The sequence below is a fragment of the Mus pahari genome, chromosome 3 (assembly GCF_900095145.1).
Source record: "Mus pahari chromosome 3, PAHARI_EIJ_v1.1, whole genome shotgun sequence".
NCBI classification, from domain to species: Eukaryota; Metazoa; Chordata; class Mammalia; order Rodentia; family Muridae; genus Mus; species Mus pahari.
Window position 1 is genome coordinate 149,341,434 of NC_034592.1, and position 15,483 is coordinate 149,356,916.

At 49.8% G+C, this 15,483-nt stretch overlaps 1 protein-coding gene, 1 long non-coding RNA gene and 3 other non-coding genes across 7 annotated transcripts in view; 4 read left to right on the plus strand and 1 right to left on the minus strand.

The window, feature by feature from the left end:
• The window catches only part of Znfx1 (zinc finger NFX1-type containing 1), a 27,216-nt gene extending 23,465 nt beyond the window's left edge, over positions 1-3,751 (minus strand). The window contains exons 1-2 of one of the 3 annotated variants that reach the window (XM_021193450.1): positions 3,251-3,751; positions 884-988 (exon numbers count right to left, since the gene is read on the minus strand). In XM_021193450.1, coding sequence (XP_021049109.1) covers positions 884-944 — 61 coding nt within the window. In that variant the 5' untranslated portion in view covers positions 945-988; positions 3,251-3,751. The remainder of the gene's footprint in view (positions 1-883; positions 989-3,250) is intronic. The other 2 variants (XM_029536250.1, XM_029536249.1) reach the window with 2 other exon arrangements.
• On the plus strand, positions 3,677-8,220 carry LOC110318413. The gene is made up of 5 exons (XR_002380364.2): positions 3,677-4,027; positions 4,352-4,442; positions 7,480-7,540; positions 7,781-7,827; positions 8,044-8,220. It is a non-coding gene; the product is annotated as an uncharacterized LOC110318413 (long non-coding RNA).
• LOC115063759 lies at positions 4,192-4,284 on the plus strand. Its single transcript, XR_003843631.1, has one exon. It is a non-coding gene; the product is annotated as a small nucleolar SNORD12/SNORD106 (small nucleolar RNA).
• Positions 7,318-7,406, plus strand: LOC115063758. The gene has a single exon (XR_003843630.1). It is a non-coding gene; the product is annotated as a small nucleolar SNORD12/SNORD106 (small nucleolar RNA).
• On the plus strand, positions 7,621-7,709 carry LOC115063757. The gene has a single exon (XR_003843629.1). It is a non-coding gene; the product is annotated as a small nucleolar SNORD12/SNORD106 (small nucleolar RNA).
• Positions 8,221-15,483: the final 7,263 nt, after the last annotated feature.

A 15,483-nucleotide genomic window follows, 5' to 3' on the forward strand; every position in this document is an offset into this window, starting at 1 on the left:
ACCTTCAGAAGAGCAGTCGGGTGCTCTTAGCCGCTGAGCCATCTCACCAGCCCCTATTATTAATATTATTATTATTATTATTATCATTTTATGTATATGAATGCTTTGACCCACAGGTATTTATGCATGTGCATTAAATCTCATAAAATGTTAATATCTTGGATATGATTAACTTAAGAAATTAGACCATTACACTTTACTGAGTTGCCATTAAATTAGAAAAAAAAAAAATTTCAAGACTCAGTCGATGAGGGCACTTGCTATCAACCCTGACAATCTCAGTTCAGTCCTCAAGACCACATGATGGAAGGAAAAAACCCAACTCTTAGGAGAAGTCTTCTGATTTCCATACACATACACACACACAGACACACACACACACCATTAAAAATTAATGCTATTGGTTATCCTTTAAATTTCCTAATGATGCTATTGGCGATTAGAAGCAGTTTCTATTGGGCAGCCCGGCTGCAAACCACCAGTCAGTCTGTTTCTCACCTCCTACCACGTGCAGGGAACCATAACCATAAACCAGGAGGCAAGGGCTCTAACTCACCAGCCCTGGTTTCTGAGACAAGGTTTCAGTATGGAGCTCAGGATGGCCTTAATCTCATTGTTTAGCTGGCCTCAAACTCTCAACCCTCTTCTCTCTGCTGGAGTGACAGGCCTTCCATCCTACCACAGAACCATTTGCAGCTCTTCTAGGGAGACCAGGCTGGCCTCAAACTCAGATCCGCCTGCCTCTGCCTCCCAAGTGCTGAGATTAAAGGTGTGTAAAGGTGTGTGCCACCACACTGACCACACAAGGAGACCCTTACTAACTGGAAACCGCAGACCATCTCCGGCAGGCCTCCCCTTTCCATCTGGTAAAAACCCTGCTTACCTCTGTGGTTGGCAGGAGGATTCCTGGGTCTGGCCTCTAGATGAGGTCTTCTGTCTTCCATGTCTCATGAAGTCTGCCACCTTCACCTGACTTCAATACCTGTAACTGCACAGGCTGAGAGTCACCAGTGCCCTTCAAACACAGCAAATACCCAAACACCATGAAGCCAGCCCTTCTGCCTTTACACGTTAATCATTTATTAAGGGAGGGTAGAACATGCAGATTCTAATCATGGGAACAAGCACTCAACCTTGCGGATTCCCAACCGTGATACAAACTCTAAACTTAACCTCACAATTTAGGCGATTCTGAGGGATCCAATCCCCCATTCCCGGACTCCTTCACTTGCTTGGGGACAGAAAGAAATGTCATCAACTCCCAAACTACTGCCTGGTTTGCCTTCAACCAGGTTACTTAATCCACTGCTTAGGTTTCATTTCCTTTCTTACAAAATGATTGCTGGGGCAAAAGGGGCACAAGCGTGTCGATCCCAACCGTGTGCCAGCCATGTGCCAGCCTGCTGCAGGGTGCAGCTGGCATCTCAGCTCAGCTCCTGGGAGGTGGAAGCAGGGGTTGGGAAGTGAAGAGTAGGGAGGCAGAAGCAGGGAGATCAGAAGAAATTCAAAGACAGACTCCACTGAGCCTGTGGCCAACATGAACTCTATGAGACCCCACTTCAACAAATACACACTCAAGGGCTCAGGACCGTACAGGCATTCTTAGGACAGAGAGGTGACAGGTTCCCTGCTCCCTCCCGTTAGAGAGTAAGTGAGTTCTAGGCCTTCTTTCCCCTGAAGCAGCTAGCAGTTCTTGCCTTGAGGAGTTCTGATGCTGGATGAAGAGGAAGCCCCATTCAGGGAACTTCTCAATATAACTCAGGCATAGCGTGTAGATGCAGGGGGGCAGGGTGGTGGTGACTCAGTTCTCAGCTAAAGGATTTTTGAGACTGTCCTCACAGTTTTAAAATATTCATAGTTGGAAACTGTGAATAGATTTGGCATTGTATGAGAGGTGGCTTTTATTCTTATCAGAAAAAAAAAAAAGTCCCTTTTCTTCCCACTGGGAATATTTTCTGTGGTGACTTTTCTCCTCATCTTACCAAACCCTGTTCTCATGATGCAGGTTCAATGGTTAGTGTTTGTTTTAAAAAAATTTTTTTTTCTGAGGAAAAATCCCTTCTTCCTCATTTTGTGTAAAAGAAAACGGAAGCAAATAAGTGCTAGAGCAGGAGAGAGAAGAGTGGCAGGAGCCCGCGGGGAAGGAAAGCAAGGCAGGAAGGCACCAGATCAGCAATGGTTAAGCTGTTGCAGGGCTAACATTTAGAGACTTCTAATTACAGGGTAAGATGAAAGAGGATGGAGCAAGAGGTGGCAGCTGGGTTGTAGTTAGGTAAATTTCAAGTCCTGAGAGAAGTCACAACACACACCCCTCAGAGAAACACTGCAAGGTTACAGAAAGCAGGAGAGATCTGGGGGGACTCAGAGGTAGGGAAGGGCCTAGGGATGGGGAGCCCAGGGTGGCTGTGGAACAAGTGGGTATAGCAATAGGTGAGAAATGGCGAGAGTGAGGCTCCAGCGGCCAGGAGCAGAGGCAGGACAGCTACAGGGGATGACTGGGTGCAGAGATGAGGGGCACTGGGGGTGGGGTGTGATCAGGGTGGGGACAGGTGAACTGAAGACAGGCGAAGAAGGTAATGGCAGTGCTAGCGGCTCAGGAGGCGCTGGGTGCTGGGGGAGGAGACACCGACTCTGGAGGTGATGGGGGCTGCTAAGGAGAGGAGACAGGAACTCTGGGGAGTGATGGTGAGGCTAATGAGAAGGAACAGGGGTTTAGGGGTGATGGGGCTCCTGAGGAGAGGAGACAGGGACTGGGGAATGGGGCTGCTCCTAACCAGGTACGCTTAACTCAGGGAACGATGGAGGGTGACGGCGGAGGTGGGAGGACAGGACACTGGGGGTGTTAAGGAGTGGGAAAAGATCTTAGCGGTAATGGGAGATTCCAGATACTCCAGAGATGACAGGGGAACTGAGGGACTCCGGGGGCTAGAGGGGAGCTGAGAGAAAGAGAACAGGGACTCCGGAGGCTTCAGGATAATTGAGGGAAGGGAACAGGGAATCCAGGGGCTATAGGAAAACTAAGGGAAGGGGACATGGACTCTGGGGACTACAGGAGAACTGAGGGGAGGGGACAGGGACTCCGGAGGCTACAGGATAATTGAGGGAATGGGACAGGGACTCCGGGGGCTATAGGAAAACTAAGGGAAGGGGACATGGACTCTGGGGACTACAGGAGAACTGAGGGGAGGGGACAGGGACTCCGGGGGTGGTGGGGGCGCTGAGTGGGGCAGATAGGGACTCCAAGGCTAACCTGACACCCGGCCCCGAGGCAGAGCGGGGCGCCGGCGGTCGCAGCGCCGCAGAAGCAGGTGCGTGGTAGGGCGGAGGCCACTCACCGGCTCGGGCGCGTCCTCGGCGGCAGGAGCTCAGCCCCGGCCCCGGCAGGTCGCGGCCCCGCCCGGCACCGCGAACTTTCGGTTTCCAGTCCCTGCAGCCCCTGGGCGGGGCGAGTAGCCCAGTGGGCGGCCCGGAGGAAGAGGAGGCCGCGCAGGACGAGGAGGCGGTGCCGCGGGTGCCAGCGAGAGGCCGGGCTCGCCTGCGCCCCCGCCCTCGGGGCGGGCGGAAGGGCGGCGTCGCCTCAGCGCCCGCGGCGGCGGCGGCTGGACTAGCGGCTCCCGCGGGCGCGGCTGAGGGGAGGGCGCGGCGGGGGGCGGGTTGACTGCGCCCCGGGAGGCCGCAGGTCTCGGCTGGCCCCGGAGCCAGGGGGACGCGGCGGGCGGGTCGTGCGTGCCAAGCGCGACATGGCGCGGAAGCCGAGAAGCCCCGGAGGCCCAGTGAGCACGGGGAGGGGCTAGACGCTAGCTGGACAACCATTAGCAGGCTGGGGCCGGGCGGCTCGGGGACTACATTTCCCAGGACACCAAGCGCTCGCGCCCGGAAGCGACGCGCCTTGGGCTCAGTGCGCAGGCGCCGCCATAGTCTATATAAGGCAGGTTCGCGGCTACTTTCGCCCTTTGGTTCCTGCGACTCCATGAGCGCGTGCTCTGTTTCCGAAATGTCTCGTCCCTGCGGGGTTAACGCGCAGATGGTGAGTTGAGTCCCCACAGCGTGAGTTTTTTGTTACCATGTTTCATCGCTGTAGACGCTCCTAGTCTCCAGGTGTTGCTTATGGAGCGCCATCCCCAGGTTGACCTTGAAGGAGGTGATTTCAGGTGGGAAAGACGCCTTCTGGTTTAGCCTGGGAACCTTTTTGCTGGTGAAAATGATGACCTCACTTTTTTCCCCGTCATATCGACAGTGCTGATGTTTTAAAACATTTGCCAGTTTGTCCTGATAGACACCAGCCTCCGAGGTCGCTGGTCTGCTTGGTTCTGGTCGAGGGTAGGTGGTGATTGATGCTTTTGTTTTGTAGGTTGGCCTGATCAAGCAGGACAGAATGGAGGTTGGAGGGAGAGAAGAGCATCGAGGGAGATGAGGATTCACCTACCATCTTAAGTCTGAAGGTACGCATTTGTCTAGTGGCCTAAAGTGGCAAACGTGGTTCGAAGAGCCTTTAAGTGGGCTGTGATAGGGAATTAGATGCAAGAGTTAGTGCTGAGGCTAGTTTTAAAAGCGTTGAGCATTGAGCCTTCGATAATACTAGGTGTACGAAGTCTTTTCATTGTGTATCTGTACACACAGATCCAGGAGATGGAATGACCTGCTCTTACTTAACCTGTCCTGGTAGAACTGCCTGAGAAAGGGACTGATTAAGAAAGTGGTCCCAGCTGGGAGCGGTGGCGCGCGCCTTTAATCCCAGCACTCGGGAGGCAGAGGCGGGCGGATTTCTGAGTTCTGGTCTACAAAGTGAGTTCCAGGACAGCCAGAACTGTACAGAGAAACCCTGTCTCGAAAAACAAACAAAAATTCTCTGGAGAGATGGCTCAGAAGATGAGGACAAGAGGGACAAAAGACAGGAAAAGATTCTGACTCAGACTCTGGCCGCAGTAGTAGATAGGGACAAAGGAGGTAGGGCTAGACAGCCAGGGGACCTAAAAGATTCTTTGACCAAAATGGCCTTAGAAACCGGCGGAAATGATTGGACAGCCCTTCTCCCATATGCTTTATTCAGGGCCTGGAATACCCCCGGAGCCTCTGGCCTAACACCCTTTGAATTAATGTTATGGGACGCCTCAGCCCATCTATGTGACAGTAGGGAGTAAAACCTTCCCGGCTGCATGCTTCATTCCCTCCTCTCACCTCTTAGCCCTGCTCAAGGCTCTTGTAAGAAAGGAGGTTTGGGAACAGTTAAAAGAAACCTATGTTGCTGGTGATACACAGGTGCCGCATCAGTTTAAAGTAGGAGACACTGTCCTGGTGAGGAGACATCGAGCAGGAGCCTAGAGCCAAGGTGGAAAGGACCCTACTTGGTGCTGCTGACACGCCCACCGTCATCTAAGTGGAAGGAATCCCAACTTGCGTCCATGCGTCTCATGTTAAGGCACCCCCTGAGGCTGACCAAAATGAGTGGACCCTGGAAAAGACTGATAATCCTTTTAAGCTTCGCTTGTGCCCTAAGCCAAACAAGGGCAAGTAACCACCATTCCCCCAGGAGACTGACCTGGCAGGTGTTGTCCCAAGCGGGGAAAGTGACCTGGAGCATCACCAAAGATGCTCCCCCTAAGACATGGTGGCCTATATTGACACCGGATGCTTGTGCTTTAGTGGCCGGGTTAGAGACCTGGGACATCCCTGATGCAGACCCAGAGACCTCTAAGCGAACCAAGCCCCTCGATTCAGACTATACGGCCTGCAATGACCAGATTGCCTATGGAAAAATTGGGTGCTGTTTTGCCAAAGCTAGGGATGCTATGGCAAGTAGCGACTTCTATGTGTGTCCCAGAGATGGAAGGACTAGGGGCTCTGAAAAGAGGTGTGGAGGGCTAGATTATTTCTTTTGTAAGGAATGGGGATGTGAAACCACAGGGCAGGCATATTGGAAACCCTCTTCCACCTGGGACCTCATTAAGGTCAGCCGAAATTGGACCAGTGACCCATGGAATCGGTGCTATAACAGTGGACATTGTCAGCCCCTGAGAATAGAGTTCACCCAAACAGGAAAGGAGTTTACCGGCTGGGACAAAGGACGAATGTGGGGCTTGAGGTACTATGTGGCAGGGGTGGATCCCGGCTTGGTCTTCCAGATCAGGCTTAAAGTAGAGACCCCCCAGGGTTAACCCCTTGGTCCGAATAAGGTACTATCTGGTCAGGGCTCCCTCACACCTCCCCAGCCTGTTCCCCTGGTGATAGAATCCCCGATGACCATACTGGGGTAGTAAGAGATTTCCATGCAGAAGCTCAAAGGAAAGGCTAGACAAAAGAAATGAGACATAGGCAAGTCAAGGATGGTATGAATCCTGGTTTACTGGTTCTCCAGGGCTGATCACCCTGTTAACAGCGATGACTGGGCTATTCTATTGCTCCTAACGTTTGGGCCATGTTTGATTAACAAGGGAATTGCTTTTATCCAGAGTAGGGTAGATGCAGTTAAGCTCATGGTCTTACAACGACAGTACCAGCCTGTAAGTCAAATAGAAGAGGAATTAGGGGATACGGGCCTTTGGAATTTTAAGATTAGAATTAAGTAGAAAAGGGGGAATGAAGGGACCTGTGATTCATGTAACTTATGTCAAATAGTCCAAAGTGTTTGTAAGCTCAGGAGGCTGAGCCTGAGCCTCGTGGTTAATTCCTCTTGTCTCCTGCGTGAGATAACGTATTGCCCAGAGCTCCTCCATTAAACTACCTCGTGTGCTTGCATCAAGACAGTTTCTCGAGTTTCCTTGGGTGTACTTTTGAGTGGGGGTCCTACACAGCCAGGACTACACAGAGAAACCCTGTCTCCAAACTGCTCTTCAAGAGGTCCTGAGTTCAGTTCCCAGCAACCACATGGCTCACAACCATCTGTAATGGGGTCTGGTGCCCTCTTAAACAGTGTGTCTGAAGAGAGCAATGGTATACTCATGCATAAAATAAATGAGTAAATCTAAAAACAGTAGGCCCAGGCAAGGTGGCTTAAGTTGAGGCAAGCCAGGGCTACTATGTTATCTGAACAATTGGACAGACATATCATTTGCAAGTGGACAGTGCCGGTCAGTTGTATATGTGAGACAGTTTTGCACTTAAGGTTTGTTGCTGGAGTCCATGGGCTTCTCAGGTGATGTGTGAGGCCTCCTGGTACATAATGTTGAAAGGTTCCAAGGCAATTGTGAATATCTCAGCAAGTCCCATTCCTTTAGCTAGTTAATTGCAGACACTGGTATTACAGCTGTCTCTTATAAAGGAGGTGCAGTCCTAACTGGCTGTCTACCTAGCCCTTGGGATCAGGCTCGACAGCTTTCCACAGGCATGTGTGATGACACAACTTTTTTCCCCATCAGATCGACCATGTTGATCACATTCTTTTAAGCCAGTATGTCTGACATGCCTGCCTAACGGCAGCAGCAGGTGCTGTGCCTTTAGTGTCCAGGTAGTTGACGGGTTATTTTCTGCATTTTATCTCAGGTTTGCTGACAGCCAAAGCCTGGCTTTGAATGGAGCATGAACTCCGGAGGGGAGAGCATTGGTAAGTGGTTTCCACGTGTCCATCTTCCAGTATAGACTTACGTTTTTTTGGTTTCTTTTTTTGTTTTTGACATAAATTTGGCTGGTGAACTGATGATATCATTTCTTTCCCCGTCAGATCGACCATGTTGATCTCATAAATAATTGCCAGTTTTGTCTGATGCATCAGCCCCAGGATTAATTCATTGTTGGCTTTAACCTATTTCACTTAATAATGGCTTCATCGACTTACTTTCTACAGGCCTGAGGGAGCTGAGGACGCCGGTGTTGGTCTGATCTTGGTTTCAGGTGAGGTTCTTTAACCTGTTTCTAGGGGTGTTGATGACGAGTGTGGAGAGTAATGACCCAGTCCTGGAGCTGTTAGTAACTGGGGTTCTAGCTGCTCCGTTCATGCTGTTAAGGTTCTTGGTAGGATTCAAGCTCACCATGTTGCTTGCTAAGTGAGGTGGGGGGTGGGATGTGTTCAACCAGAAAAGCCTATCAACATTTTACTTTGCTTTTCAGGTACTTTTGGAATACAGAATACCAGCTGTTCTGCTGCCCAGCGCCACAAGGCTATGCAGAATGCAGAGTTACTGTTTGGCTGGGGAGTGGTGGTATTGTGTGCACTACTGCTGGAAATAATAGGAAATATTGGCCGTCTATCTGTAGAAATAAAAGTCTGATTGATGATTTCATTTATCTGCTGTGCCTTGAGTTTCTGGGTTGGGTGGGCCTACAGCTGCTTCCTGTGAACATCACCCTGGTGCTAGCTTGTAAGTTATAGGTCAGCCTGTCTGTAGCTGGTATTTTTCTCCCTCTCACCTAAGTGCATACAAAAGCAATCCATCTTTGCAGCTTAAGCTGTTTTGTTACACTGTACCTTTAACTGGGCAAAACAAAACTGGTTTATCACCTGGTTTCTAGGGTCAGTAAAGCCAAGCTTTTCCTCCAGGGACTCTTCTTGGCATGCTGAACAAGCTGTGTTCTCCCAGCCTCAGCCCAGAATGACACCTTTGGCATGAATGGTCAGAATGGTATCTATTTCCAGCTTCGTGGGTTCCAGAGATCACACTAGATTTTGTGTTAGGGTTTCTGCTGGCTGAACCCCTGCTGTTAGGTTAGTGATGTATGTGTGCCACCTAGGTTGACCTCATCAAGCCTAATGGGTCCTCCAGTTCTGAATATTGGGATTAAAAGCCCAGCCCCATTGACCATGATTTAAATGTTTTGTGTAAATAAGTAATTGAAATTCGGCCACTCTGCTGGTGACAAGTGGCAGCCAAGTTTATTTGGACTTGGAAGTGACTGGCTCAGGTGAGTGAGTCTGGGTTCTTACAGGTGCAAGGGTCCTGTGGTGGGTACTGCATGGTTTGCCAGGCTGCTCAACAGCCTCTTTTGAGCCCAATCTGTTTACTATGATTAAACGATTGTAAGGGGGGCATTGGATCGCATTACTGATGGTTGTGAGCCACCATGTGGTTGCTGGGAACTGAACGCTGGAAGACCAGCCAGTGCTCTTAGCTACCTCCAGCAATCACACTTTATAAAATGTTGCCTGCCAGACTCCATGCCAATTTATGAGTTATGTGTAGCGGTAAGGCTAGGATAGAAACCCAGACTATAGAATGGCCTCTGCCGGCCACCTGGGCAGCTTGCTAATTGCTTCTTCCTAGTGCCATCTTCATCCTGGACCTTGATTTCCATCTCTCCAGATCACATCATTTCCACAATGCAGGGAGTGTTGCTAAATGTATTGCCATACTTGCCAGGCCATAAGCATTTAAAACAGTCCTGGTGTTACCCAGCTTCTTGTCATCACCCCTGACACACATACAGGTCTCAAATGGGTAAGCAGAGCTACAGTACCTGTGAGCAAAGCACTCAGCAGAGCCAGAGGTGCTAAACAGTTAATGTCCCTGATAGGGACAGTGGGCCCTCTACATTTAACAAACCTTCAGTTTGGGAAAAGATCTATTGCCTTCTTTTTGGATCTACTTGAAATATTCTCCCTGCCCCGTTTAACAGCACATGTGCCATGCTGGAAGGGCTGGCTGCTTGGACTTCAGAGGTCAGTTGCTCAGCTGATACCTTTAAGCAAGACACTATCTTACATCAGGATATGCCTCTAAAGCCCTTTCAAAATTCTTATGTGGGGCTGGAGAGATGGCTCAGCAGTTAAGAGCACTGACTGACTGCTCTTCCAAAGGTCCTGAGTTCAAATACCAGTAACCAGCAACCACATGGTGGCTTACAACCATCCGTGATGAGATCTGATGCCTTTTTTCTGAGGTGTCTGAAGATAGCTACAGTGTACTTGCATATAATAAATTTATGTGTATGGATGTTTTGTTTGTATGTCTGCACCACATGTACGCAGTGCCCACAGACATGAGAAAGTCATGTTCCCTGGAGGTGAAGTGACCATGGTAATAAGCCATCACATGGGTGCTAGAACTCCAATCTAGGCCTTCAGAAAGGGCAGCCAGTAATCTTAACCACTGGTCCATCCCTCTAGCCTTTGAAGATCTATTTACTTATACGAGTACACTGTAACTGTCTTCAGACACACCAAAAGAGGGCATCCGATCCTATTACAGATGGTTGTGAGACACCATGTGGTTGCTGGGAATTGAACTAAGGACCTCTGGAAGAGCAGTCAGTGCTCTTAACCACTGAGCCATCTCACACCCCCCTCCCAGCCTTTTAAAGCCTTCTTCATACATAAGAAATATCTTTGAAGTGACGGGCACCTGACCCAAAGGAGATGCTGAAGCCCACGCCCCTCCAGATATACTCATTGCCTAAGTGGCATTGCATTCTGGGTGCTCTCCCATCCGGGATGAATGGTTCCTGGGCTCACAGTGCTGCTTGCTTCTTTGTTGTTGTTTGTTTGTTTTTCGAGACAGGGTCTCTCTATGTAGCCCTGGCTGTCCTGGAACTCACTTTGTAGACCAGGCTGGCCTCGAACTCAGAAATCCACCTGCCTCTGCCTCTCGAGAGCTGGGGTTAAAGGCCTGCGCCACCACGCCCGGCTCTTCTCCTTTCTTTTTGCTTCAGTTTTCTAATGAGTAGAAATGGCTGAGAAGATAGCTCACTCAGTAAGTTCTTTGCTGTGCAGTGTGAGGATTTGTGTCTAGATTCCAGCACCGAGCAGTGTGCAGCTGTGAGCTCATGGAGAGGAGTGGGGAGACGGGATCGCTGGGGTTTACAGGTTAGCCTGTGTAACAAAATCAAATCTGTGAGCTCCATGTTCAGTGAGAGCAGCTCTTCTCCCAAATAAGACGGGGCCAGTGAAATGGCTCAGTGGGTTAAAAAATGATTTTCTGAGTGAGCCTGCCTGAGTTCATCCTTGAATCCCAGGATAGGAAGAGACAACCAACTCCCACTAGGTAACCTCTTACAAACGCATCATATATACACCACTGCTCACGAGAGAGCACACACACACACACACACACACACACACACACACAACCACAGACTGATTCTGTGGACTTTATTCAAATGTTTCTTCCAAGCTGGATGTGGTGGTATATACCTTTGATCCCAGCACTCAGGAGGCAAAGGCTGTTAGGTTTTTCTGAGTTTGAGGACAGCCTGGTACAAAGAAACCTTGTATTCAAAAACCAAATGACCAACCAAACAAATTGTTATTTTTGGTGTGTGTGTGTGTGGGGTCTCAACTCATTCCCCTCTCCCTTTTGTTTTTGTTTCTTGAGACAAGGTCTTACTGTGTAGCCCTGACTTCTGGAACTCACTTTGTACACGAGGCTCACCCTCCAACTCAAAAAAATCTGCCTGCCTCTGCACCTTGTCTCATGGGTGGTAGAATTAAAGGTTTTATGTCTCTTTGAATCTTTGAATGCCTGTACATATGAAGATGTACCACATTTGTACCTTGGTGTATAGTCAGTTGTGAACTGCCATGCAGGTTCTGGGAACCTACTTGAGACCCCTGCAAGATCAGACAGTGCTCTTAACTGCTGAGCCATCTCTCCAGCCACCTTCATTCAAGACTTGCCATTCGTCTGCTCACATCTCAGGAACATTTATGTCTTATACATCTCTAGAGAATCTCTAATTTGGAGCAGTATCTTGCTTTTGGGGACGGGGTAGGTTTCACTATGTAGTCCTGGCCTGCCTGAACTCACTGAGACAAGGCTGGCCTCAGATTCACAGAGATCCGCTGGCCTCTGCTTCCTGAGTGCCAGGATTAAATGCAGGCACCGTGACACCGGGCCCAAGATATTTTAAACAAATATTCAACATGTTTTGTTTGCTGGAGAACTTCTCACTTATAACTTTTTTTTTAAGATTTATTTTATTTATATGAGTACACTGTAGATGTTTACAGACACACCAGAAGAGGGCATCGGATCCTATTACAGATGGTTGTGAGGCACCATGTGGATGCTGGGAATTGAACGGAGGACCTCTGGAAGAGCAAACAGTGCTCTTAACCGCTGAGTCATCTCTCCAGCCCCCTCATGTCTAGCTTGCAGGGTTCTGACTCCCCAATTTCATCCTCTGCCAGAGAGGGATGCTCAGCTAGAAGATTAGCATCACAGAGAAAGTGAAACATCTGGCTTCACCCTGAACTTACATTGACTTGTGGAACCAGCCAAGCATGTGGTAGGTGGAACCAGCCAAGCATGTGGTAGATGAAACCAGCCAAGCATGTGGTAGGTGGAACCAGCCAAGCCTGTGGTAGGCAGGGCTTGTGTGTCTGAGGGCACCTATACATTTTGAGTTGGGTGGTGACCCCCCACAGGTAAGGAAATGCCCCTTTGATCAGGCAAGCATTTTTTTTTTCCCCCTTCGAGTATGACTGAACACATAGAAAGTCCTGGGGGCACTCTACTGTTCTCTGAGTTAGACTAAAGGTTCTTGGAGACAGGGTCACCTGTAGCCCAGGCTGACCCCCAGCTCACTATGTAGCCAAGGATGGCCTTGAACTTTTGATTCGTTGCTTCTACCTCCTAAGTGTTGGGACTATAGGTCTACCTGGCTTTTGGGCCGCTGGAGAACTTAGGGCTTCCTGTATGCTAGGCAAGTACTCCCTCACCTTGGCACTACATCTCTAACACCCCCCGGTTGGGTGGTCTGGGGGTGATGCTGTCTGCATTAGTAAGGGCTAAGCCAGGTTACCCTTGAGGCGAGTGTGGGGCTTATGGGAGGTAATTCCCCTTGGTGGTTTGGGGGCTGTTAGGATGGAGAGAAGGTCACAGGGGATTGACTGCATAGGTAACTCCCTCAGCATTCAGAGCACTAAGATTTGGAACAAGGTTAGGAAGAACAAGAGTACAGGTGCCCAGTACACCGACAGAGGCTCCATCTGTCCCCAGCTCCCCGACACCGAGAGAACTGTTTCACTGAGCCTTGCCCCCCTCCTGGTCAGGGCAGGACCTCAGTTAGCTTGTCCCAAAGTCACCAAGGAGCCATCTCTCTGAGCAGCCAGGCATGCATCCACAGAAGTCCACTCCTCCGCCCGCAGACACGATAGAGGCAAACCCTCGGCTGCCAGCAGGTTAATTGCCCAGATGGAAGCTGACAGGGGAGAGAGAGCCCTGCCTGGGCAGAGATCAACAGCTCTATTCCCTTCTTGGCAGGCATCCAGGCTAGCCTGGAGCACAGATGCAAGGTGTAGGGAAGCCCTTGGGCAAGCACACTTGCCATTACCTCTAGACGGAAAGCCACTCCTTGAGACCCCTGGCTCCAGGAACCACATCATCCAGGAAAGGATTCTGTTTGTCAGAATGACCTGGTCAGGTTGCTGATAGGTGACAAGTCTTCTAAGTGTTGCACTGACGCTGGGGGTCAGAAACTGTACAAACATGAGTAAAATGTACTTGTAGGTTGGTAGGATGGTTCAGTGGTTAAGGGCTGTGTTTGGCCAAGCCTGACAAGCTGAGTTCAATCTTCAGGACACAGATGGTGCAAGGAAACATCAGTCCCCACATGGGTACAGTGACATCACCTCCAATAAATGAATAAGTAATGCAAGTTAATAATGGGGGGAAATGGTTACTGCGGACAACCTAACCCACCCCATATGGTTATTGCAGGCAACCTAACCTACCCCATATAATGTATTTAGATGGCACTCACTCCTCCTGCCTGTCACCTGCTCTTCTCCCTCTCCCACCAACCCCCAATCCTCATCCAAATTAGCCCGTCTTCTACTTTTTTGCCTTTTAGGTGTGACCCAGTGAATTTCATTAAGTCTGTTTACAGAAAGGAACATGGGCACCTTGCAAGTGGTTACACCATTGAAGGGAATTAATTATTGGTTCGGATGGTTATATACTGTCAACTTGACAGGATCTAGGTTCTCCTAGGAGACAAGTCTCAGAGCCTGCCTGTGAGGGTTTATCTAAATTAAGTTGACTAGGTAGGAAGACCCACCCCATGGTCCCCTGCCTCCTCCAGTAAGGACAAAGGGAGCTGAGCGCATTCTTTCATTGCTCTATGCTTCCTGACTACAGATGCGGTGTGACCAGCTTCATCCCGCTCGTTACTTCTCTGGCCATGGCGGACTGCACCCTGCACTATAAGCCACAATAACCCTTCAATATTTTTGTCAAGTATTACGTCGCAGCAAAGATACGTGTAACTAATAAATTGTCAGGACGGACGTTTGGAAATAAGACCCCCCCCCACACACACACACACCAGGTCTTTGGGAGATGTCTACCCTGCTCTCTTGTGTTTCTTTTCTGGCCTTATCTTAAGTAGCTGTCCCTGCAGAAGCCAGAATGACCAAAACAGGGACGCCTTACGGATGTACCCACCCTACAAACCCCTTTCTCTAGTCCCCGAGAATCATTTCCAGAGAGACCCTGATTGGCCCTGCTTGGAGTGCAGGTTCTTCCCTGAGCCAATCACCGAGGCCTGGAAGACAGAAAGCTCTGATTGGTCTGGCCTGGCGGTGATTCCTGGACCAGGCACTTTGGGGGTCGGCCTTTGGGTCTTCAGGCAAGCACCAGAAGTCTCCTTCCAGTCAACTCTCATAGGCAGAGCCCTCTGAAGAAAGCTCTACCAGGGCCACGGAGTGCTGGTGGGCACAGAGGGGCAGGATAGGAGGGGCCAGGCAGTTTTGAGCCAACCCTGAAGAAGGCTGTCTACGCCTTCAGGCTGCCCAGGAGGAAGGCCACCAGGGGGCAGCAGCCGCTCGTGGTCATCAGGGTCTCCGCAAGCAAGAGGCACTTTCCAGCAGGGGGCACTGGTCATCCATCGTCTTAGTCTCTTATTTTGGATACCTTGGAATGAGCTTCCTGTAAGGCTCTGAATGAGACCTGGTCTCACCCTAGCAGAGATACTTTCAGCCCACTAGCAAGGCAAGTCTGGCATTGACGTTAGGATCCTTAAGCACGCCAGGCTGCACCTGGGAGATTCGCCCTTAATTGTTCTCGTGTACTTTTTTTTTTTTTTTTTTTGTAAATTAGTATCCTTTGCACAGAATCGAGCACAGGTCTTCCAAGCGCCCTTTCCCAGCTGGCCCCACCTATTGGCTTCTCTGGTTTCCTGTAGAACGTGGCAACACCTGCCTTGCGGGCTTTCCCCACCCCATCCGATGAGATGATTTGTTTAGCAAATTTTATGGAGTGGGGTTCTGTCTGGGGGTTGAACACAGAAGCCAAAAAACAGAGGCCGGGGAATGACTGTGTTGGTCAAGTGCTTGCTGTGCACGCATGGGCACTTGAGTTTGGGACAAATAAAAGAGGGCACTGCCTGAGCCATTCCTAGTGTGTGCTGGTGCCTAGTAGGCATGTTACAGATCTTCCCATTCAGGGCTACTCATTCTGTTATTATTTATTTGAGATAAAGTTTCATATAACCCAGGTCGGTCTCCAACTGGTTATGTCGCTGAGTGTGACCTTGAACTCTTGACCAGATTCTCTTGTCTTTGTCTCCTGAGTCTTGAAATCATGAATATGTGCCAACAAGCTCATATTTAAAGTT